Source organism: Denticeps clupeoides, chromosome 19 (assembly GCF_900700375.1).
Source record: "Denticeps clupeoides chromosome 19, fDenClu1.1, whole genome shotgun sequence".
Taxonomy (NCBI): domain Eukaryota; kingdom Metazoa; phylum Chordata; class Actinopteri; order Clupeiformes; family Denticipitidae; genus Denticeps; species Denticeps clupeoides.
The window spans coordinates 484424-510579 of NC_041725.1; the positions used below are offsets into that span (position 1 = coordinate 484424).

Sequence of the window (26156 nt, forward strand, 5' to 3'; positions counted from 1 at the left end):
AGCATTACAAACCAAGTCTAAGAGAGGACAAGTTCTCAAATTATGTATGCCAAGTGTGCTTTATATAGAGTTAACAAACATCATTCTTTGACTCACTTTTTTTACATTTAAAGTGTAGAAAAGCAGTTGGAATGTCTGTTTAACTTGCACTAATAAACACATGCACGTGTTCACACACACACACACACACACACGAGTTGTCAGTAGATGTTTCTTTCATCTGTGGAGTCTGGCTCTAATTGGCTGCATGCTGTGTGATGTGGCCAATAGGCGCTCAGTGTGTGTCCGCACATGTAGTTGTACATACATGGTTTCTCTTCAGTTTATATTTTGGCACAGTAAGAGGATGTGTGCTTGTGTATGTTCTTAACATATTTTCAGCGTAAGACTGTGCACGTGCACCTGTGTGAGTGTGTGTAAGATTATCACTTCAAATTCTTTGAGCAACAAGCAACACACTCCAAACTGCTTCAGTACAACAAGCCTTACCAGAAAGAAAGGTGAGTGACATAAACAGTCTTGAAAAGAATTTTAGCCATAGTAGTTTCAATGTCTGAATAATGTGTTATCTGGATGTAAAACTGGTATGCTGATGAAAGGAGAGGCAATATTAGTATTTGTAGTTTATTAAAAACAACACTAATGGAACAGGTTTGACCTTATCATTTCTATTACTATATGTGTATGCGCATCAATGTGAGTTATGTATATTTTGAGTATTGCTCTTCAATTTACAGCATTAATTGAAGTTACAATTGTCTAAATGTCAAAAGCTATGCTGGATATGTGGGACCTATGTGTGTGACTAATGGAAAGTTAATCTTTAAACACATTTGAGTGGAAAATCTATTAACTAGTCTTAGGAGGGAAGATATTTCCCAAAATTTAACTAAGAATAAACAAGTTGATCTCTCACTCATTGTCTGGCTCTCCCTCTCTCCCACAAAAACATTAATAATTCTTATGCAACTTAATAATTACATTTTTTACATTTGACTGAGAGAGCTCAGTAAAGGGGAAACTAGGGACCAGGGATGTGTTAAATGTGCCACAATTACAAGAGTACATAAATGCTTAACTTAAGTACTGAAATTCTTTATATATTATTTATAACTGGAAAAATGTATAACTCAAACTAGAAAAGTTCACAGTGGTAGATTTACTACAAAGGTAATAGCATATTTTGCTCTGCTTTGCATTTTGCACATTTGTTACAGTAATTTTACCTTTCAAATAATACATTTTGTATGGTTATATTTGTTATGCAGCTAACATGGTGGATAGGTGGCGAAAGGGCCAGCACTGACATAAGTATATTGAACAATCAATAGTTTACGTGGAATAATGCAGTCTGTATTGTGCTTTATTCAGCAGTATTACGTATTCTGTGGGTGATACACACACTGCCATGAACTGGTCTTGGCCAGTGTGTTAACATGATTGCCTGTTGCATATGAATGCAGTTGCCAGACTCACATAGGGAGGTACATGTAACTAAGTGTGATCAGGTAGAGCATCTGCATTAATCCACTTGTAGGGGATTTATTTATTTTATACTTCTATTTGGGATACCAGTATTTCACATGATTTTCTACTTTTAATAATATTTGTACAATAAAGCAGATTCCAGTGACCCACAGAATTTCACACTGAACCCCTGTTCATTGCCTTCTGACTTGCCACGCATGTTAAACACCCCTCTGGGTTTGACTGGTGAGTAGCTGGGTAAACCAGTGTACACCAGAATTGGAACGGGACACATATATGTGTTAAACCCAGTTGCTATAAACTTAATAATATAAGTTTATTCTTTAGGGCTGTCTGATTACACTGATTACACTATATCAGTCATCAGGAGTGCTCCTGGATCATGATGGAAATCATGTGTGGTATGCTGACAAAAGGAGGTGCAAAATTAGATTTTTTTCTTGATGCTTTGAATTAATATATGTGAATTTGCATGGGTGTAAGGAATGTATAATTCCATTATTGTTCATTACTTTACAGCATTATGTTGGGTAACAGTTCTCTATAAATTTTAGCAATGAGTTGCTGGATGTGTGAGACTAATAGAAAGCTTAAAAATTACAATATTTCATTTAAATGCTAACGCTTATTAACATACAACATACAGAGGGTCAGTGTGAGTGAATAATCTATTCACTATTTTACCTTATGTTTCTAAATTTTAACTAAGAATAATCAAGTTGCTTTCTCACTCACTGGATCTGTCACTCTCTCACACCCACAAAAAGATTCTTATGCCCCTCAATTATTACCTTACATTCTACTGAGAGAGCTCAGTAAAGGGGACACAGAGAACAGAATTGATTGATTGATTGATTGATTGATTGATTGATAAAACCCTTTATTGCTGTTGCAACAAACCATGTCAAAAGTACAAGTACTAGTTGGCCATCAACCAGACCATACATAAACATGGCACAGAAGATTGGGGAAAAGTTCAGAAACAAACACAGGGTACACATTAGGATACAAGAGGGGAATAAAAAAAAAAAGACAACCCCCAGATTGTACTCCAATGGGGAGTACATTGTGGGAATCCACAATGCATAAGCACACAGCATAAGCACACAGTGGTGCTGCTGCCAAAACGGCACACCAGACCCACCAGTACGAATGCCTCCATTGAGAGTCAGAGCAGAATGTGTCTCATTTACAAAATTACATTCATTTGGAGAAATAATTATTTGATCCCCTGCTGTGCGATATGGCATAAAAATCATATTGTGATATAAATTTAACCATAGACTGTAGACGGTAGGTATATAATTTAATAAGTATATTTAAATGAACTATTTCGGAAAGGTAATGTGTTCATAGCAAAGGTACTGCAGCAGGAAATTGTAAAATAAACATTTTACAGATACATATAGATCAACATATAGCATAACTGGAGCCCTGATGTCAAGCAGAATGGCGCCAGGTGCGTCCCCAGCCGCACCCAGTTGTGACAGTGTGCTCTGGAACCCGTGGTTTTGTGCAGGTGATTTTTGTAATTTTCACGAAGAGTGGGTATTTCGGTGGTGAACTGTTGGCGAAATCATGCTGACTGCATCAAATACTTGCAGTATTCATGAAAATACATTTTTTCTTTTTTTTTTTTAGTTAATATTCTATGCTGTCAAAAACTATTAACATTCCCATTGGTACATTTGTTCCAAAAGTAAGAGAATATTTTGTTCTTTTTTCCATTTGGGTGAGTTTATTAAGAATGTTTGTATGGTTATATGACTATGGATAGGGGTTTTTCACCTTCACTCCACTCAAATTTTATGATAATACATTTTGATGAAAATTTACTGTGGCAATCAATCACATATTTAGCACATATTGGAGATATTGTGGTGATTATGAGCGTTTTATTAATTATTACTCAAAATGCCAAGAAAAGTGTCTTTTGGAAGAATAATATTGAGTATCAGAGACTGGTGACTGTGTGGTGGTCTGTAGTTCTAGCTAAGTATTTTTACATCTTCAGCTGTGCTGAATCTGACATAGATTTGCTGACTGTAAACTAAGATCAAGTGTGAAATAAGTAACAGAAATTAAATTAAGATAAGATAAGATGATCCTTTATTAGTCCCACAAGTGGGAAATTTACATTGTCATGGCAGGAAGTGGACAGTACAAGATAAGAGCAGCAAAAAAAACAATAGCACAGACAATATGTCAACTGTATACTATAAGATTCAATATACAAGTATGCAAATAAATAGTTGTAGTCGAGTTGTACAAATAAACATATGTCGGTAGATACATAAAAGCTATATTTGTGAGATTTTACATATTAATGGAATTAAATTGAATTAAATGGTGAGAATTATGAAATGTGTTTGAATAGTGTGTGAAACTTTGTTTGTGTGAATGTGCGCACATGTGCAAGTGAGAGGATTAAGCATTCCAGTCCCCCTGCCCTGTACACACCCCATTGAGAATATCACAAATCACCATGGCAACCTTCCAAAATCTGATACACAGCCCAGACAGAATGAGAGAATGCCTGTATGATACCATCATCTATAAGTCTGAGGGAGAGTGATTTGTCTATCTTGAAGTCTCACAGATTCATGACACTGTCTGTCCTCAAATTTCATAGAATGATCTGTCTGTCCTCAAATCTCATAGAATTTTGTTAAACGCAAGCACTGATGCAGTCTATTTTTTAAAACAGATCTCGCATTTTAAATTAAGATGTTTACACACCGCAGTTGAGATGGGGAGTTTTGGTGAAAGATGACCACAATTCACCTGATGCAAACATGTGATGCAGCTTAAGACTTTCCTCTTTAGAGAATACTTAGACTAACTTGTATCTTTCTTATAGACTGACTTATGTAATAATAACTACAACAGAGTGCATAAAATTATTGGATTCATGGTTTCAGTTCTGATAGCTTCATTGTTGGTAACATGAAAGCATGTTGTATGTCGCTCTGGATAAGGGCTTCTGCCAAATTGCACAAATGTAAATGTATAAATTCCAATATCCTAAGTAAGAAATCATTTTGAAATAAAAGTTTTGGCCCTAGTGGGTAAGTGTAGCTCCTACAGACCTGACATATGCTTGTCATAAAAATAGGATTGGAGACTTTGTCTCTATAAACATTATTCATTTGATCACTTTAAAACTTTCAACTTTCTTTTAAATTAAATTTAGTTATGATGTCAATTTAGTTATGTCATTTAACCCATTAAAGGTTTGATGTAAGATTTGATGTAAAGTTTCAACGTTTCAAAGTGATTGTCAAATGTGATACACAGCAGCACAAGCACACGGTGCACACAGTGAAATTTGTCCTCTGCATTTAACCCATCACCCTGAGCCCGGGGAGCAGTGTGTGGGGACGGTGCTTTGCTCAGTGGCACCTCAGTGGTACCTTGGCGGATCGGATTCGAACCGGCAACCTTCTGATTAAGCTTCCTTAACCACTAGGCCACCACTGCCCACTGTAAAGTGAATGAAGTAATACAGTCAAAAGACCTAAAAACACAAGACCTAAAAAGCACAAAAAACATTAGTAACTTATTTCAGATTGGCTCATAAAATGTTCTATAAATAGCATTTATTTTTTTTATATTTTAAACAAAACATATTAATTTCAGTGCACACTTCTAAAACCCAAATTCACCTTACAGAGTAAAACAGGTCAGGAGGACAGGGAAAAAGATCTTTGAAAAAAATGATAATTTCGGTAGAGAAACATTCAGAAACAAATTCATCTGATGTTCTTGCTGTCATTTTAATGTTAGTGATGTATTGATGTATGAAATTATTTTCCTGTAATAGCAACATGACAGATAAGATGCAATCCAAAGAACTATGTATCTAGCATTATTGTATCAAGCATTGATTAGCACAAAGATACATAAACAAGTGTGAGAACATAGATGTGTAAGTAAGAATAGATTTGTTGTGTCACCACAGTAATATTTGCTATATTATTTCGGATTACATGGCCATTTTCAGGTTGTGGTATATTTGCAAATTTAATATTAAAAATGGCAGCTTTATTCTGTAAAACAGAGGACAGCATAGTAAAGTGAAGGTGACAGTTCTGTGGACGAATATAGCATGTACATGTGCTACTTTGTGTAATGCAAAGAAGAAATTTATTCTCTAAAAGTTGACATGTGACGTTTATTTATTTATTTTTTACAGTATTGATGCCACTAATGATGATGGGTCCTTAGGACACTTGCACTATATTAATGTCAGTTTACTCACAATAATTATCTCACACTTTAAGAAAAACCTGCTGCTGGGAGTATGCTGTCATAGTTAAGTCAGGGTATACTTACTTTGAGGTTTCACTAAAAAAAGCTTTCTAAAACAGAGCCCATGTTGACCGGAAAGGATTTTTAACCAACACAAAATAAACAGGCATAAGGTCCAGAAAAAAGGGGACAGGGATAAACACAAAGAAACTCAAAACCAACTCTAATGCATGTTTCCCAAAATGACAGGAACTCTTGATGTGCTGGGGAACTGCTTTTAAGGAGTCCTGAGCAATCATGCATACTTGGCTTCAGCTAAAATGATTAAGAAAGGCTGCATCTTACAATATGCACAGCATATAGGTCAAGGGGGCAGTTGAGGAGGGTAGATTCAACAAAGGCTGATTCAATAATATCTAGCATGTAAAGCTATGTGAAGCTATGTAAAGACCATGACACTGAATACATCCTGGACTTCTCCAACCCTACAACTGTAGGACTCATTATATCATATCCAACCCTGCACTGACACCATTTGCAGGCTCACTCTACCCTGGAAGGGGGTCCCTCTCTGTATCACTCCTTCCCAAGGTTTCTTCCTTTCCTTTTTTCTCTCTCCTAGAGTTTTTTTTGTGTGGAGTTTTTCCTTGTGTGCAGAAGGGTCAAGTGTGGGGGGTGTCAACTGTAGGGCCTGTCAAAGCCCATTGAGACATACTGTATGTGATTTTGGGCTATATAAGAAATAAATGTTGTTGTTGTTGTTATTCCTGAATAATATAAGGTAAATACTAATGGCAAGAGTAAAGGTTAAGGTGTTAGTATCAGTACATTTTTTAACATCATAAAAGTATTGAACTTTCTCCCATCTCCCGACTGCATCTCTGAAGCTCAGCCACATTGATCTTTTGGTTCATCTTTACATCTCTCACCAAGGCTACCCTGATAGCTCAGTTTGGCTGAACGGCCAGCTTTAAGAAGAGTTCTGGTCTCCCAAACATCTACCATTTAAGTATTATGGAGGTCACTGTGCTCTTAGGAACATTAAGTGCAGCAAAGTTTTTTTCTTTGTAACCATGGCCATGTGTGCTTTGCCACAATTCTGTCTCTGTCTCAGGCAGTTCCTTTGACCTCATGATTCTCATTTGCTCTGATATGCATTATGAACTGTAAAGTCTTATATAGACAGGGGCGTGGTTTTTCTAATCAAGTCCAGTCAGTATAAACAAACACAGCTGGACTCAAATGGAGGTGTACAGCCATATCAAGGATTAACAGAAGAAATGGACAGAACCTGGGTTAAATATATGAGTGTCAGAGCAAAGGGTCTGAATACTTAGGACCATGTGATAAACGAATTTGTAGCATTAAACGAGTCTAGTCCTCCTGGATACAGCTATGTACACCAACCTCGCTTAACTGGAAGAGGAGGTGGCGTCGCAGTAATTTATAAGGATAACCTCGGTATTACCCATAAACCCAGACATGGATTTAACTCTTTTGAGATCCTTCATACCAATATAACTCATGTAGTCTCACAAAATAAAAATCCTAAATTCATTCCATTGAATATTATTTACAGACCCCCTGGACCTTATTCGGAGTTTCTTAGTGAATTTACAGATTTTGTCTCCAACTTAGTTGTATCTATGAATAAAGCCGGCGACTTTAACATCCACTGTGATAAATTAGACTCACTAAGAACAGCATTCCTGTCTTTATTAGACTCAGTTGGAGTTAACCAACATGTAACAGGACCTACTCATGAAGGTGGTCACATGCTCGATCTTGTACTGACCTTCGGTTTAAATATAGAAGATATAGTTACTCTTCCGCAATCTGAATTGATCTCAGATCATTTCCTCGTTGCTTTTAAAATATGTATCAGACACAATAAACTCAACCCCCCTCGTTATAGAAACAAACAGACAAGTACTGCACAGAGGTTTATTAATACCTTACCAGATTTATCAACACTGATAAACTCACCGTCGAAGTGAATTAAACATATTCCGAATAGCTTGGAAGGAGAGCCTACTTAGCTATAAGAAGGCTCAAAGCGCGGCTCGATCAACGTATCTCTCCTCGTTAATAGACACAAATCCCGGATTCCTGTTTAAAACTATAGCCAAGATAACCAGGAATAAGATAGAAACTGATACTACCACTCAATATCATCATAGTAGCGATGATTTTTATGAATTTCTTTAATACTAAAATAGTCACGAATAGAGAGAAGATTAAAAGCACAACAAATATCTCCACCGATATTTCTATGGAAAATAATATTCAAATAGCTGACCACATTTAGAACGCTTTAACCTTATTAAAGAGCATGAACATTAGACAGTGGAAGCTCACCAACTTTCTCCTGGTAAACCCTGACAAGACAGAAGCTCTTGTACTTGGGCCTCAAGCAGCCAGACATAACCTGGCTGACTACACCATAACCCTGGATAGCCTTTCTATTTCAGCAAGTATTGAAGTAAAGGATCTAGGTGTCATCATTGATGCAGGTCTCTGATTCAATACGCACGTAGAAAATGTCACTAGGTAGCATTCTTTCACCTTAGAAATATTGTGAAAATAAGAAATATAATTTCAATGCATGATGCAGAAAAGTCGGTCCATGCATTTATTACATCAAGGTTAGATTACTGCAATGCATTACTGTCTGGATGCTCTAGTAGGTGCATGAGTAAACTCCAGCTAGTACAGAATGCTGCAGCCAGAGTTCTAACTAGAACTAGGAAATTTGACCACATCACCCCAGTCTTACAATCACTGCACTGGTTACCCATCAAATGAACCAGAGGGTCACCACAGCCACCACCACCGTTACAACTACAGCTTCAGGGATCTTCAAGTGGACCAGTAACATCATTATGGACACATAATCTAGACCATGACACTGGACTACATTCTGGATGTCTCCAACCCTACAACTGTAGGACTTATTATTATATTGTACAAATCATCACCAGCCCTGCACTGACACCATTTGCAGGCTCACTCTACCCTGGAAGGGGGTACCTCTCTGTATCACTCCATCCCAACGTTTCTTCCCTTCTTTTTTTTCTCTCTCCTAGAGTTTTGTGGAGTTTTTCCTTGTGTGAAGAAGGGTCAAGTGTGGGGGTGTCAACTGTAGGGCCTGTCAAAGCCCATTGAGACATTCTATCTCCTGATCTTTAACATGTCAAGCTGCACATAAAAGAAGACATAATTGTAAGGACACAGGTCTTCATACATAAGAATATAGAACATTTTAGACAGCTTTTTGAGGTACTTAAAGCACTAAGATCACCTAATACAGTGTACAGTGCATACTAATAAGGTTGGAGGCAAAAGCTCAATTACTATTACATATGCTAGAAAACATAAATAAAATATATTCTAGAATTAATACACAATTGCAAATAGAATTTATTGCAATGAAATCTCTGATTTGAAACTACACTTACCTTTCCTTATAAGTGCGGTGAAACCTTTATTCAACAATAAGCATATGTGTTTGTGGGCCTTGTGACTTGTAAACAAGACTGATGGGCAGGTCTTTAAAATAAAAGTTGAGGATTATAACTTCTGGCATATCAGTGGACTTCCAACATCTCAGTGGATCTACAGCCAGCGGTGGTATTTTGATATTCATGTTCCTGGTCACCTGTGATAAAATCACGTGCAACCTCAATTGATCTGTTAAGTCTATAAATGCCACCATCGTGGCTGCAGCAGTCTGAGGTGATGTCAACCCAGAAACAGACACAACAGGAGTCAGCATCCTATTTGAAAAAACAGTGGCCATCTTGAACTTTATAGAATTTATTCTCACTGCTGCCCGGCAGCTTTCAACTGCAACTGACCCTGTCTCGGATTATGACCCGACCGGATTATAACCTCTCTTTTGGATTCTTCCTATTTGTACTGTTGTCGGATCAAATGTTGCCGAACCCTTCCTTTGACCCTAACCTAACATCTTGCCCACTGACAACCCTGATGTTGATGCCCTTGACCCACACTGCCCGACCATTATTCAGCCAGCTGTTAAAAGGTCAGTGGACCTTTAAAAGCAATAAAACAAGCCCGTGTTCAAGTTTACATTAGTTATTGTATTGTTTCAATTGTTCTAAGATAGTACTCTGATTGCACGGCTCTATAGTGCAACCAATTTCTCAATATGTGAGGTTGCACCGGTGTGACCAGCAGTTGGGCTGGTTTCCTTGTGGTTTAAGCAACAGACACATATTAGACCCATATCATATTATATTATATATCATATACCAATAAGAGCTCATGAAGGGTGAGGCCCACCTCTGATTGGATTAGCCATGTATTAGAACTTATTATAACACTTACCTCGCAAGGGAGATACAATGATGAAAAAGGCGGTTCACCCAGGGCGAGACTCATCCATTGCACTCCGGCTGTGCTGACCCCTGCAAATTGACCAAATGTGGGAATCTTGACTGCAGAATTTTCGTTACTGGGGGACTGACGCACAGCGGTTAAGGAAATGGCCCTGGAAGGTTGGCGGTTTGAGTCCCAAACTGCCAAGGTGCCATCCCCACACAATGCTCCCTTGGCACCTGTCATGGCTGTACACTGCTCACTAAGGATGATGGTTAAAAGCATTTCGTTGTCTTGCAGTGTATCTCAATGACAATCACTTCACATTCACTTTTCATTTTCTGGCCTTAAAACTCAAGCCAGACAAGTACAGCCCGACATAATTGTGGCGGAGGATTCCATCCAACCTGACTGTGAAGTGATTGTCACTTGTGATACACAGCAGCACAGCACATGGTGCACACAGTGAAATTTGTCCTCTGCATTTAACCCATCACCCTGAGTGATCAGTGGACACCCATGATAGGCGCCCGGGGAGCAGTGTGTGGGGACTGTGCTTTGCTCAGTGGCACCTTGGCGGATCGGGATTTGAATGCCAATCTTCTGATTACAGAGTCGCTTCCTTAACCGCTAGGCCACCACTGCCTCTAATGCCTAATATGTCTGCCTCTAACCACTGCCTCTAATGTACCAACATGTTTACAAATCATGGGTAGGGGCCACTGTTAGATTGGCTGAAGACCGCATTCTTTTGCGTCATGCACTCGGCAGCCACCTCATGTAAACTGCAGGTGGCTACTGCAGGTGGCTGACCTCCTGCAACGGCGTTTACATGAGGTGCCTGCCAGGTGCATGACGCGGTGAATGCGGCGCAAGGTCTTCCTCCACCACCTTCGGATCCGGAACCCAGTCTGGCTCTCCCGGAGCGCTGGAGCGGTACTGAGGGGAGCAGCGAGGCGCTTCTAACCACCCCACTACCACCCCGCTACCCCACTTCCCGATCACAGATCGCGTTACTGCTCTCGGGGGCGGTTCCTTAACCGCTAGGCCACCACTGCCCCAGGTAATATGTTATAGGAAGGTAATATGTATGAGGAAAATAGCAACAGACCTAGGACAGAATCTTGTGGAACACCAAAGTATAATTCGTCTATAATTCGAAAGCTGACTGTGATAAAAATTAGGTTTTTAATCAGGAATCTAATGACTTCTAACTTGAACGAACTTGGTACGTGGTCGGTGCTAAGAAATGAGTTCATAATTTTAAGTATTTATACCATCAAGTTGATCCAATGCACAAGTACATTGATTTGATGATGAAATTAGTTTAATTACTTCATGCTCAGCAATTTGAAGATTATTTTCCATAGTAACATCGATTTAGCTGTTTGTTATGCTTTTATTTTTATCTCTATTTGTAACAATTTTAGTATTAAAGAAATTCATAAAATCGTTGCTACTATGATGATACTGAGAGATAGTATCCATTTCTGTCTTATTCCTGGTTTGGCTATAGTGTTAAACAGGAATCTAGGATTATTTTTGTTCTTGTCTATTAACGAGAAGAGATACGACGATCAAGCTGCGCTAAGAGCCTTCCTATAGTTAACGAGGCCCTCTTTGGAGTCGATCTGTAGCCTTACTCCATGGCCTCACCAAACTTTTCTTGGCGACTGCCACTGCAGCACCGCGCTTGGCCGTCCGGTACCTGTCTGCTGCTTCTGGAGTCCAGCCATGGCCTGTAGGTATACTTCTTCTGCCTGACAGCTCTCCTAACCTCTGGTGTCCACCAGCAGATACGGGGGTTACCACCACGACTGGCACCGCCCTAGCAACAGCCACCTCAACAATTGGAAAGCGGAACAAGGTCCATTCTGCCAGGCGTTCCCAGCAGACCCTCTCACTATACGTTTGGGTCTGCCAAGTCTATGTGGCATCTTCCCCTGCCACCTGATCCAACTCACCACTAGGTGGTGATCAGTTGACAGCTTCACTCCTCTCTTCACCCGAGTGTCCAAAACATATGGTCGCAGGTCAGATGATATGACTACAAATTCAATAATCAACCTGCGACCTAGGCTGCCCTGGTTCCAAGTGTATCCTTATGTTCGAACATGGCCGTTATGGCCAAACTGCAACTTGCACAGAAGTGCAATAATGGAACACCACTCGAGTTCAGATCTGGCAGGCCGTTCCTCCCAATCACACCCCTCCAGGTCATGCTGTCATTGCCCGCATGAGTGTTGAAGTCCCCAAGCAGGACAATGGAGTCCCCAGTCGGAGCACTATCTAGCACTCGTCCCAGAAACTCCAAAAAGGGTGGGTACTCTGAGATGTTATTTGGCGCATAAGAGCAAACAACAGTCAGGACCCATTACCCAACCTGAAGGCGCAGGGAAGCCACCCTCTCGTCCCCCGGGGTAACCCCAAAAACAGGCTGAGAGACTTGGGGCTAACAAAAAGCCAACCCCAGCCCTCCAAATCTCACCCGGAGCAACTCCAGCAATGGAGTTGGGTTGCAGAGCCTATGTGTCGAGGTGAATCTGACTATATCTAGCTGGTACCGCTCAACCTCTTCCACAAGCTCCAGCTCCTTCCTCACCAGAGAGGCGATGTTCCATGTCCCAATAGCCAGTTTCCTTGTCCGGGGAGTGGATCGCCAAAGCTCCCACCTAGGTCTGCAACCCAATCTTTAATCCAAAGGTCAGTACAAGATCGAGCGTGTGACCACCTTCATGAGTAGGGTCTGAACATAAACTGGTGAGTAGAACTGTGCAATTCATGACTCACCCGGGTTAATCACCCGGATCCTTTAAATGAGCCATTAATCTGAGGTTTCCATTGAACCGAATCCTTCGAGTCCTAACTACACCATGTCTAAATTGTAAACTCCATCACATAACTACATCTTATAATCATTAAAACATCAATTACTACCATAAAAGTTACATAACTTCCAGTTTCTTTGCATGACCACGCTTAAAAATGAGGTCTATCCTACAAACCTACAAACGTCCCGCAGTTGAATCCTCCTAGTGGACTCCTTGTGTCAGTCAGAGCCAAAAACAGCCCTGCAGGCGAATCTGAATCGCTCACAGACCAGAGTCACGAGTGAATCCACCGGTTACCTTCCTTTACAGCCTAATACTGACTCAAGTGACTCATGCACTCGGATCAGAGAGCAGGTTAGCGCTCCTGGCGGTTAACTTCCTCTGCAACCGGACTCGGATCAGAGAGCGGGTTAGCGCCAATACTGACTGAAGTGACTCATGCACCTGGATCAGAGAGCAGGTAGTGGGTAGCTCCTGAACCGGTCAGAGAGCGGGTTAGTGCTTCTGGCGGTTAACTTCCTCTACAGCCGGACTTATGTAACTGAATCTGAACCGCTCAGAGAGCAGGTTAGTACCAATACTGACTCAAGTGACTCACACACCTGGATCAGTTTAGTGAGTGACTCAGAGGGAGCCGAATCCTAAAAAGGATCCGAGTATTACAGCTCTACTAGTGAGGGGCGGCCTGGTGGTGGGGGAAATTGCCAGGTCGCCCCCCCTAGTTCGCTTACAACTGCTCTGCTGTCCAGAGGGCGCTACTGGTACTGGCGCCGGGGTAGAGGCATTTACCAGCTGACTGGGCTGGTGCACATCCCGGGCTAGAAATGAGTCTAGAAAGTCTTCTGACTCCCTAATTAAAGGGTCAATTTCAGAGGCGCTCTTCTAGCTCGGCTATTTTCTCCGTCATTTCAACTAGTCTTCTGCACTTACCACAAAATCCTCACTACTGACGGAGTTTGATAAACTGTACATTTCACAAACTGCACAGGGGATAAGAGAGGGAGCTCAATTAACCACAGCCTTATGAGAATCGTCAAAGAATTAAGGTTCACCTTAAGAAGGGGTTCAAGCTTAAACACGCATCTACAGGGAGTGCAGAATTATTAGGCAAATTAGTATTTTGTCCACATCATCCTCTTCATGCATGTTGTCTTACTCCAAGCTGTATAGGCTCGAAAGCCTACTACCAATTAAACATATTAGGTGATGTGCATCTCTGTAATGAGAAGGGGTGTGGTCTAATGACATGAACACCCTATATCAGGTGTGCATAATTAATAGGCAACTTCCTTTCCTTTGGCAAAATGGGTCAAAAGAAGGACTTGACAGGCTCAGAAAAGTAAAAAATAGTGTGATATCTTGCAGAGGGATGCAGCACTCTTAAAATTGCAAAGCTTCTGAAGCGTGATCATCGAACAATCAAGCGTTTCATTCAAAATAGTCAACAATGTCGCAAGAAGCATGTGGAAAAACCAAGGCGCAAAATAACTGCCCATGAACTGAGAAAAGTTAAGCGTGCAGCTGGCAAGATGCCACTTGCCACCAGTTTGGCCATATTTCAGAGCTGCAACATCACTGGAGTGCCCAAAAGCACAAGGTGTGCAATACTCAGAGACATGGCCAAGGTAAGAAAGGCTGAAAGACGACCACCACTGAAGAAGACACACAAGCTGAAACATCAAGACTGGGCCAAGAAATATCTCAAGACTGATTTTTCTAATGTTTTATGGACTGATGAAATGAGAGTTAGTCTTGATGGGCCAGATGGATGGATTGGTAAAGGGCAGAGAGCTCCAGTCCGACTCAGACGCCAGCAAGGTGGAGGTGGAGTACTGGTTTGGGCTGGAATCATCAAAGATGAGCTTGTAGGGCCTTTTCGGGTTTAGGATGGAGTCAAGCTCAACTCCCAGTCCTACTGCCAGTTTCTGGAAGACACCTTCTTCAAGCAGTGGTACAGGAAGAAGTCTGCATCCTTCAAGAAAAACATGATTTTCATGCAGGACAATGCTCCATCACACGCGTCCAAGTACTTTACTTTAATTTATTTAGCAGACGCTTTTATCCAAAGCGACTTACAAGAGGAAGACACCAGCAATTTTCATTTGATTTCTATAGAATATTGAGTTTACAAACTAAGAGCCCTGATAAGGCTCAAACTTGTCAGTGAAGAGCATGCTCTGAGATTGTTAGGTGCTAGACGAAGAAAAATGATAATGTATTGATACATTTTGTATTGTATTGTATTGTACTCCACAGCGTGGCTGGCAAGAAAGGGTAAAAGGCCTCCTTGTTCACCTGATCTGAACCCCATTGAGAACCTGTGGTCCATCATCAAATGTGAGATTTACAAGGAGGGAAAACAGTCTGAACAGTGTCTGGGAGGCTGTGGTTGCTGCTGCACGCAATGTTGATGGTGAACAGATCAAAACGCTGACAGAATCCATGGATGGCAGGCTTTTGAGTGTCCTTGCAAAGAAAGGTGGCTATATTGGTCGCTGATTTGTTTTTGTTTTGTTTTTGAATGACAGAAATGTATATTTGTGAATGTGGAGATGTTATATTGGTTTCATTGGTAAAAATAAATAATTTAAATGGGTATATATTTGTTTTTTGTTAAGTTGCCTAATAATTATGCACAGTAATTGTCACCTGCGCACACAGATATCCCCCTAAAATAGCTAAAAATAAAAACAAACTAAAAACTACTTCCAAAAACATTCAGCTTTGATATTAATGAGTTTTTTGGGTTGTTGTTCAATAATAAAATTATTCCTCAAAAATACAACTTGCCTAATAATTCTGCACTCCCTGTAAATAGTTATGAACTTTCTGAGCAACACATGGCCGGGGAGAAACACTTTTAATGCTTTCCTGGCACGCCCACAATGCGGCCTGAATGGCCAATAACAAGTGTGAATTTTTGAAACTTCTTTGTCTTGGTTTTACGACCTACTGGGGTTTTTATTGTTGGCCCAAAGAGAAACTGCAGTTCACTACAGTTACAATTTCTACCTTGTAGAAATTGAATGATGCATTTCGTAATCACATAGTATGCATCACTGTTTCAGTAGTAAAGAGATGTTCCTTCTGATACCAAGAAAGGGACCTTTAGGAGGTAGGAAAGTAGAGATACAGGCGAGATACAGGCAATTAATGCAAATACAAAGTTGTAACTAGTATAATTCAGTCAGAATGAGCGGTTTGCAGACCCAATCTGTTTAGCATCTTTGTGACAGTGTGGGAAGATGGAGCAATCCAGCTTCAATATAAGTGTAGGCTGAGGGCCCAGGTTTGTAATTGATATGTAAATGTCAAAGGCTAAAAGGGTCTTTGCATTTACATTTACATTTACAGCATTTACCAGACGCCCTTATCCAGAGCGACTTACAATCAGTAGTTACAGGGACAGTCTCCCTGGAGCAACTCAGGGTTAGGTGTCTTGCTCAGGGACACAATGGTAGTAAGTGGGATTCGAACCCGGGCCTTCTGGTTCATAGGCGAATGTGTTACCCACTAGGCTACTACCACCCCGGAGGTGAAGGGTCTTAGGCAGACGCTGTGATCCTAGGCAGACGCTACATTCATAAAGAACAAAACATCAACAACAACAGCAAAAAGCTCAGACATGAGCTCAGACACAATAACAAACCCATGTAAACATTGAAATATGTTAAGTTGGAGTAAGGTTCCAAGGTCCTGTTTAAAGCATCCACTGTAGTGGTCATATAAAACATTATTCCTCATAGCCAAATGTCAATAGGTTGAAAAGTTTTTTATGTTTTGAGTTTGTAATTTGTGGGTCTGGGAAACCAAAGAGGAGACAAATAGGGTCCAGGTCCAATGGAACAGGTCCACAATGCACATCCAGTACTGTTGAAGTTCTGCACATGACCAGAAACAGTGGATTTTTAAGCTATTATCTATAGAGCTGATTGATTTGAATTTTATCCCTGATTGTAACAAAACAATGAAGGGACAGGGCCCCAACTAATGCAAGATGCTAAAATGTTTGCAAGCAATACATGTATATTTCATGTAAACAACAAAGCAAAGGACAGACGGAATGCACTCATGTATGGGCGGGAAATTGTCAGATGTAGGTGGAGCCAAGGGTTACATTCTAAAGTGAAAGTGCACACAACAAAATGTGTCCTCTGCTTTTAACCCATCACCCTTGGTGAGCAGTGAGTAGCCATGACAGGCGCCAAGGAGATTAGCAAAAAAGAGCTTGTTCATATATCTTTGGGTGTGTGTGTTTGTACATATGAATTGGGTATGTCATAATGATTTTATTTTTATTGATTTCCCCAGGGTGTTCAGAAAGGCCATCACTTCGTCATAAGATTCACTAACAATACCTCAGATACAGGATCTTTACTTCGTGATGAGCAATACACACACTCCTCTCGTACCCGCACCACCTCGCCAGAGACTGGTTAGCAAAGATGGACGGTGTCTGGTCAAAATTCCAACCCCTTGTGGAAAATGGAGGAAGTGGTCTACATTGAGGCAGGACCTCTGGGGGCTGTGGCTAACACTCCGGTGGCGATGGGTTTTTATAACCTTCTGTGGTAATTCATACAAAAGACACTTAAACATGCATACATACACACACACACACACACACACACACACACTGTTTTGCATGTTAAAAAATAAACATAATACACACATATTCAAGTAAAATACAAACCACTCAAATTTAGGATCATTTTTATTAGCTACTCTAACTGGTACTTTGCTCTTGCTACGAATTTGTCTTAATGGTTGCAATGAGGACATTAAATAAAACAATTCTGAACAGTAATACAAGTAACATTTTGATACTGTACACAATAATAGACACAATCTACAATAATTCAGTTAAAAGCAAAACTTTAAATAAATAAACTTTGTAAGTATATTTTAATATTTCACTTTGTTCATCTATACCATAAAGTAAAAAATGCAACCATCTTCATATGTTTGTTTTTAATTTTATTCAAAGAATACACACTATCCTGCAAAAACATTCTGATATATGATTAGACTGCTTTTAGTTCCAATTACAGCATGCATTAGTTGTGACATTTATTTAAATACAGAGTCATATTTTATGTTGATGACATGGTTGTCCCATGTCCCATTATGTTGTCCCATGTAGATCTACAACCATGGGACGTAATTTTTTTAATGAAAAGGTTAGTCAGTGTATCAAAAGTGTAATTTTTTTCATTATCTTTATTTATTACTGACTATAAATATCACACTGTGTCTGTATGTCAAAATATAATAACACAAACAAATGAGAAGTTACTACATATTCAGTGGTGTGTAAATATTTGCCCCCTCTCTGATTTCATATTTTTTTCCCTGTTACTCACATTCAAATGTTTCAGGTCATCAAAAAATATATATTTGTCTAATACAACTATAAAACATTTTTTCTTTATAAAAAAACAAACAAAAAAAGGTTCCTACTGAGCAAAAGCACTGTCCCCACACACTGCTCCCCAGTGGCCTGTCAAGACTACTCACTAAGCGACTTACAATCAGTAGTTACAGGGACAGTCCCCCTGGAGCAACTTAGGGTTAAGTGTCTTGCTCAGGGACACAATGGTAGTAAGTGGGTTACCCACTAGGCTACTACCACCATGTGCTGTGCTGCAGTGCATCACAATGACAATCAATTCACTTTCACTTTCAATACCACCCCACAACAACATCCAAAGAACTTCAGGCCTCACTTCAGGCCTCAATTAAGCTCAGTGTTCATGACTGCACCATAAGAAAGAGACTGGAACCAAAAAATCCTGAAGGAGAATGTCCAGTCATCTGCTTGTGACCTCATGCTGAAACATACTTGGGTTCTGCAGCAGGACACACCAGCAAGTTCTCTGATTGGCTGAAGAAAAACTGATTGAATATTTTGTGTGGCCTAGTCAAAGTCCTGACCTGAATCATATTGAGATGCTGTGGCATGATCTTAAAAGGTAGTTCATGTTTGAGAAGCCATCAACAATGTGGCTGAACTACAACAACTCTGCAAAGATGAGTGTGCCCAAATTCCTCCACAGCGCTGTAAAGACTCATTGCAACTTATCACAGACACTTGATTGCAGTTGATGCTAATAAGAGCAACCCAAACAGTTATTAATTTTAGGAGGCAAAAACTTGGTCATACAGAGCCATGTAGCTTGGATTTTTTTTCTTCCTTAATAATAAAATTAATCACCACATTTTGTGTTTAGTTGTGACTAATTTGAATAATATTCAATTGTTTGATGATCTGAAAGATTTAAAGGTGGTAGTAGCCTAGTGGGTAACACACTCGCCTATGAACCAGAAGACCCGGGTTCGAATCCCACTTACTACCATTGTGTCCCTGAGCAAGACACTTAACCCTAAATTGCTCCAGGGAGACTGTCCCTGTAATACTGATTGTAAGTCGCTCTGGATAAGGGCGTCTGATAAATGCTGTAAATGTAAATGTAAATGTGAAAAAAGTAAGAAATGAGAAAGGGGCAAACATGTTTTCACACCACTATAAATTAAAAGATTAGATCCAGGGGGATGGTACATAAAAAAGGTACCAAAGTCTGCAATAATGATTTATTAAGATCAATAATGATCTTAAATGCAGCAAAGCAACAGACTTTCACACAGAGTCAGTAGTAGGCATAATGTTAAAGAAAATTCATGAGATGGACAACAAAGAAAACAGGCAATGCAGCCCCAGCAGAGAGAAGTAATTGCTCAAAAAGAGAACATGACACAGCTGATCTTTCTCTCGGATTCACTGTGAGATGGCTAGAGCAGCTGAGTAACTTGTGTTTGTGTATCTTAAACAATGCTTGAAATGGAGTAACAAAAGAGGCAAAAACTGATCACAGAAGTGTAGACAGACTTGGTGTTTGGTCCAGGTTATGTAGTTTATGTTTTTTTCTGTACATGTGTTACAGGGTCATTCCTGCTGCATTGGCTTCTGTTTGCTGTGCTCTGGTATCTCTTGGCACGTGCCAATGGAGATCTGGCTGTGCCTGACCATGAGAACCCACCTCCTGAGCATGTGCTTTGTGTGAAACATGTGACTGGATTTACTGCCGCATTTTCGTTTGCTTTGGAAACACAGCTAACCATTGGATACGGCACAATGTTCCCCAATGCAGACTGCCCTGTTGCCATAGCCCTGCTTGCTGTCCAAATGTTGCTGGGGCTAATGCTGGAGGCATTCATAACAGGTATATAAAATTTCTCAAACCTAGGTCCTGCACATTTGATAAACTTGTATCCTGCTTAGATTTTGTTCCTTACATATCTGACGTATGTTCCAACCTCCCCACTATTGCACACTGAATAAGCTGCTTGCAGCCTCAACCCTCTCCAATCTCTCTCAGATCCTAAACCTCAAATCTTAACTTGTCACTATCACCACTTCTCAAGGAAGAGTTCATTAATCAACTGTTCTGAACATTGTCCTACAAATTAATGTTAAAGGCTGCTGTGGCCTTTAATACAACATTTGTCTACCTGACACTTTCCTTCTTTTGCATTATGCACTTATCATATGCCTTGTCCGCGGACAACCTTACACAATAACAAGTCTTGTTAGATCCTTGTTTGCATAAAAGCCATCACAAAAAATACATTAGTAAAAACAAATTTTTACAATGGGTCAGTGAGCACACATACACATTTAGTATTTAATTAAACACAGAGGAAAAAAAACATTAGGGAAGGCAGTTCAGAAAACAGCAGGAGACAAGCACAAGAGAGGGTAAGTGAGTTACCAAAGTAATAATCCAAAAGCCAAATCAAGTCCATGCAAAAGCTCACAAAATTCCAGTAAGAATGTTATAGAAATTGCAGGAAGCATATCAGAACAATGGCAATTCTGAGTCTCGCTTGGCAGTCCACATGCGTTGAGTGTAATACAGTCATAAGAAAAAGTTTGGGAACCCCTCTTAAATTATTATAATTGGATGATCTTTTTAGAGTATGTATTTTTTTATATATGTCAAGCCTTATGGGAATAGTAGCATTTCACTCATGATATTGAGTTTATTGGATTAACAGAAAATTAAAAATATCAAAATTCTAATAAAATATTGATGCATAAATTTACATATAAGGTACATAAATACTTAGTCCTTTGGCAAATAGAACAGCCTCTAGATGCCTCCTAGTTTTTGATGAGTGGATGGAGGTATTTTTTTTACCTTCCTTATAAAATCTGTACAGTTCAGTTAAACATGACGGCTGCTGAGCATGGACATACATTTTCAATAATGTTCAAGTCAGGGGACGGTGATGGCAATTCCAGAACATTTTACTTTTCCCTCTTCCTCTGCATTCAAAACGTTATTTTGTCCCAAAACTTCAACCTTGTGATCGATACTTGAACATTATCCTGAAGAATTTGTAGCAGGTGTTTTTCTTTCTCTGTCTGAGAAAACAATCCACAGAATTCAGACATGTAAAGGAAAGGATTTTATTAATAATAACAAAAGAAAGCACACTCCAGCACTCCTCCCTGCACCGTTCAGGGACCACCTGGGGACCATTGACCAACCTGCAAGGCTGTGCAGTTAGGTGACATGCAGCCCCTGCCGCTGAACACCCCTATCCCCTATTGTTGGTGTGGGGGCTTTGCCGGACTCAACCCCACTTGTGTCTGTTGGGACAAGCAGACCCTCTTCCTGCCCATCCCGACTGGACCCTCTTCCCTACCTGGGAACTCTTCGGTGCTGAGGCCCCTGGCCTGATCTCCTTACCTGATGCCTGAGGTTACAGTCCCATCGCTTCCCTGCCCAGGCCCCTTCAGGAGGAACCTTCAAACTGCAGTGCAGGAGGAGAGGCGGGGTTACTGCAAGGCAGGACTGGCAGTGCATGATCTGGTTGAAGATGACAGATAATTTCTCCCAGAACACTGCACCGCAAAACTCCTCTTTGCTGTCTTCTTCATTCTCGTCATACTTACACATCAGGAAGTCACGTGAGTCCACACCACACTGGCAATGATCCAATGAGGACACTGTGGACACATCCAGGGAGGACACTGTGAGAGGTGCAAACTCTGCACCATCCGCGCACCATCCGCCCACCTCATCTCTTCCTCACTGTTGTCGCCATCTGTGTCCTCCGGATCAACAGGAAGGCTTCGCAGCAGCGCACAGAATAATGGATATTATATCTTGCTTTCTAATGGATATTAGATAGATATTAAATGAATATTATTCTAATGGGGCAGTGGTGGCCTGGTGGTTAAGGAAGCGGCCCCGGTCTAATCTTGATCTCCCAAGGTGCCACTGAGGTGCCATCTCCACACACTGCTCCCCGGGTGCCAGTAATGGCTGCCCACTGCTCATCAAGGGTGATTGTTACAAGCTGAAGACACATTTCGTTTTGTGCACTGTGTGTTTTTCACTTTTACTTAATGTCTTTCTATTAAATGGTCAAAACATACAGACACCCAGAAAAGCAGCAACACCAACTAAACAGAACAATGCAGGACCTGGGAGTTAAGGAGAAAACCATCATATAAAGGGTTCCAATCACCCACACTGAATGAACAGTAGGTGAAAATGTGAAGTGATTGTCATTGTGATACACAGCACAGCACATGGTGACACGGTGAAATGTGTCCTCTGTATTTAACCATCACCCTTGGTGGGTAGTGGGCAGCCATGAGGCTGTGTGGGGACGGTGCTTTACTCAGTTTTTTGCCTTAACCCTATTAGATCAGTGGTACCTTGGCGGTTTGTAGATTCGAACGGCAACCTTTTGAGTATGGGTGCACTTCCTTGAAGTGGAGTGATTAGAACCCTTGTGTGTGTGACTGGCAGCTGCCTTGGCGTCACAGTGTTTGGAAAGTGTCTTTATTCAGACCAAACAGAAATAAAAGAAACAGAGAAATTGGCTCTACATCTGTTTTTGTGCTCCACATAAGTCAAAGGGCCTTACCCAAACTTCCCCTTCACAGAAATTATTGAATTGTACAAAAAGTCATTTTTCTGGTTAGTCCAGTAGCAGTCTAGTAGAGTTGTCTGATCACAACATTATGGTCAACCACATTGATTATCTAGATAAGATAAGATGATACTTTATTAAGTACAATATAAGACCAGCAAAAAACAATAGCACAGACATGCTGAATGTATAATATAAAAGGCTCAATATACAAAAAAAAAAAACAAATAAATAGTCCAAAATCAAAACAGTGGATGTGAAAAAAAAAATCAGTATATACATAAAAAATATATTTGTGAAAGTGGACATAAATACAAAGTGGGTACATATATATATACACAGAATGGAAAGGGTGTACTGGGTGTGTTTGTGTGTTAGTCTATGTTTGTATGAGTGGTCAGCAGTGGTGAGCCTGACAGCCTGACATTGTGATAATTTTCACATCCAATCATCAAGCAACTGCAATTCTTTGCACATTTGGAAGCCATGACGGTCGGTGGAGAAAGAAAGGCTAGTAAAAAGAGAAAGGGGAGGTAACCTTTACCCCTTATGATGACATAAGAGGAGAAATTCCAGATCCGACCATCTGAGCTGCCGCTCTCTGAACAGTGAAGCAGAATGGCCAAAGATCTATTTACACCTATCGCTATTTCTAGCCACTGCAGGACCATAGAAAGGCTAGGGGAACACTATATTAATATTAAATAATCTCACAAAGTCAAATTTTCATAATAGGAGAATTTTTATAAAAGGCATGTGGAAGCCTGCCTGGAGTTGGCCAAAAGCTACCTGAAGGACTCTCAGACACTGAGAAACAAAATTCTCTGATCTTTGGATGCCAGGATTCCAATGTTGCAAAGTAAAATACTTGGCTAAAAATGTACTTGAGTAAAAGTACAATTACCTATTTCAAAAACAACTTAAAAATGACAAATTTCTCACAAAACTACTCAATTACAGTAAAGTGAGTAAACTTAATTTGTTACTTTCCACCTCTGGTGAATTGTAACGGGCCTCTGTAACTTGACATCCAATTGTTGACCATACATACACTAAAATCGGAGCATATTGTGGTTACATAACTGTACAAGATGGCATTAGTATTGCAATTAGATTAATCATCTAATCTTGTCTTTCTTAAGTACATTAAGAAAGCTTAAGATATACTTTAAAAACATTTTACATATTATTTCTTTAAATTAAATGTATTTATTTGCACTTAATATAAATGTTCATTAATTGAGTGCTTAACAAAACTGTTTTGTGTTGCTCCATACTGTTGTGGTGGCAAATGTGGTTGCTCTATAGTCACTGCAAGACACTTAAACATGGGAGCATCATGCCTTTTGATGAACGTGTTTCTTTATTTCAGGGCATGCAGAAAGTCAAAACCAGGCACAAAGTACCACATGCCAAGCAGTTCACAGGGTGGTTGTAGCCTAGTGGGTAACACCCAGAAGACCCAGGTTCAAATCCCACAAAGCATTGTGTCCCTGAGCAAGATACTTAACCTTAAATTGCTCCAGGAGGACTGTCCCTGTAACTACAGATTGTAAGTCGCTCTGGATAAGGGCGTCTGGTAAATCTAAATGTAAATGTAAATTTTGGGTGCAACATCTAAATCAGTCCAAAGTTGGTCGACTGAACTATTTTGAAAACCAAAGGAATTTTATTCACTCTCAAAGTCTACATAGAGAAAAAAGCTGAGAGATACACGTTGTATCTCCATTACAGCTACCAAACACAAGAAGTCGAAAATAAAAAGAAGTCCCTTTTTCATTTAAAAATGGTAGAAAAATCATTCATTGTGTTGAAAAAGACAATTCACAGAAACGTGGAAAATACTTCAAATTACAATTACAATTCTACTGTTTTTCAGGTGCTTTTGTGGCTAAGTTCTCCCGTCCCCAGAAAAGGAGTGGAGGGATTGTGTTCAGTCCAAAGGCATGTGTTTATGAAGAAAAGGGACAGGTTTGTGTGGCATTCCGTGTGTGTAACCAGTTAGGATACCCACTGCAGGATGTGTGTGTTCGTGCTGTGCTGTATGAAGAGACAGAAGATCAGTCTCTTCGGCAGATGGTGGTGGACTTTTTGGTCGATGGACTTGGCTTACAGACTTGCCCCTTGTTTCTGTCCTCCCTCACATTTCTGCATCCATTGGCACCATCCAGTCCACTCAGCTCTGCCCTTCAGTCCACCATTCATTCACGCTTTGAACTTGTGGTGTTCCTCTCTGCATCCCTGGAAACAGGCTCTGCTTACCAGAAGCGGACATCCTATCTGCTCAGTGACTTCCAGTTGAAGCGACGCTTCACGACTGAGACAGCAATACATTCCAGTGAAGGCCACATCTTTGATACCATCCCCTGTGAACCCCTGCTTCCCAGTGATCAGCAAGACAAGGACTGTGTGGTGCAAATAAAAGGCGAGGGCAGCGAATGCATATAGAATGTCTGCGTTTTTGGGCATTGGCATGGCTGTTCCTTCTGTGTGTTTTCAGAGTGCCAGAGCATTTGAGAATCTCTTCTGACAAACATTAGGGACAGAATCAATAGTGTTGCAAAAAACATATAAGTAGTCTTACATAGATTCTAACAAAAGGGTTAGGGTTGGTCACAATTTTGGAGGCACAATTTTTTTTTATATTAAGGATGAAATATTCTATCTACATGTTTGGTTTGGTAGAAAACATAATTTAATTATGTTTTTATAAACAAATAAAACAGCATAAGCCCATAGTGATAATTGGCTGCTCTCATGCACCATTTTAATTAATTTGCCATTATTTAAACTTGCTTCTGTCAATATCCTGTCCTGTCAAATGCATAGCTTTGCTTGGAATAACACAGAAATGACAGTCAGTTTGTGTTATAGATATTGGGACCACGCCTGATACCTAACCAAACTATAATACATGTAAAGGTTAAACAGAGAAAGGGATTGAAAATGAATGGGAAAATATAAGATAAATATGAAAGGGATATAGGCATAATTAGTTGTAAAGGCATGGATTCATGGATTTCATGGGTGCTCAGGTATAGTCAGCACTAGTAAATTTCATAATGTGTGGCTATTGTTGGTTGACTGTTGGTTAACTGTAACCTGAAAGAGTGAACTCTTTACTCTTAAAAAAAGTAGTCATCATTTCACTAGCCGAACGACAAGTAGATTACAGTAAAATTAACTGAAGATGAGGGATAAAGATACAGTAGTAACATTGAAATATGAGATATGTGTGTTATAAAGATGAAATCAACCCAATTGTGTAATCAATACAAAGAAACCTGATATGAAGGA

At 40.1% G+C, this 26156-nt stretch overlaps 1 protein-coding gene and 1 pseudogene across 3 annotated transcripts; both read left to right on the forward strand.

Moving 5' to 3' along the window:
- Positions 1-337: 337 nt before the first annotated feature.
- Positions 338-26098, forward strand: kcnj13 (potassium inwardly rectifying channel subfamily J member 13). 3 transcript variants are annotated; one of them, XM_028962970.1, is made up of 5 exons: positions 338-500; positions 17223-17482; positions 19853-20131; positions 24739-24830; positions 25111-25239. In XM_028962970.1, exons 2-5 carry the CDS (start codon positions 17296-17298, stop codon positions 25159-25161), a joined length of 609 nt encoding a protein of 202 aa, XP_028818803.1. In that variant the 5' UTR covers positions 338-500; positions 17223-17295; the 3' UTR covers positions 25162-25239. The 3 variants fall into 3 exon arrangements, with proteins under 3 accessions (XP_028818803.1, XP_028818801.1, XP_028818802.1); XM_028962968.1 differs by having other exon boundaries at positions 24739-26098; XM_028962969.1 differs by lacking the exon at positions 338-500 and adding an exon at positions 15333-15390 and having other exon boundaries at positions 24739-26098.
- On the forward strand, positions 10082-10256 carry LOC114769795 (uncharacterized; annotated as a pseudogene).
- Positions 26099-26156: the final 58 nt, after the last annotated feature.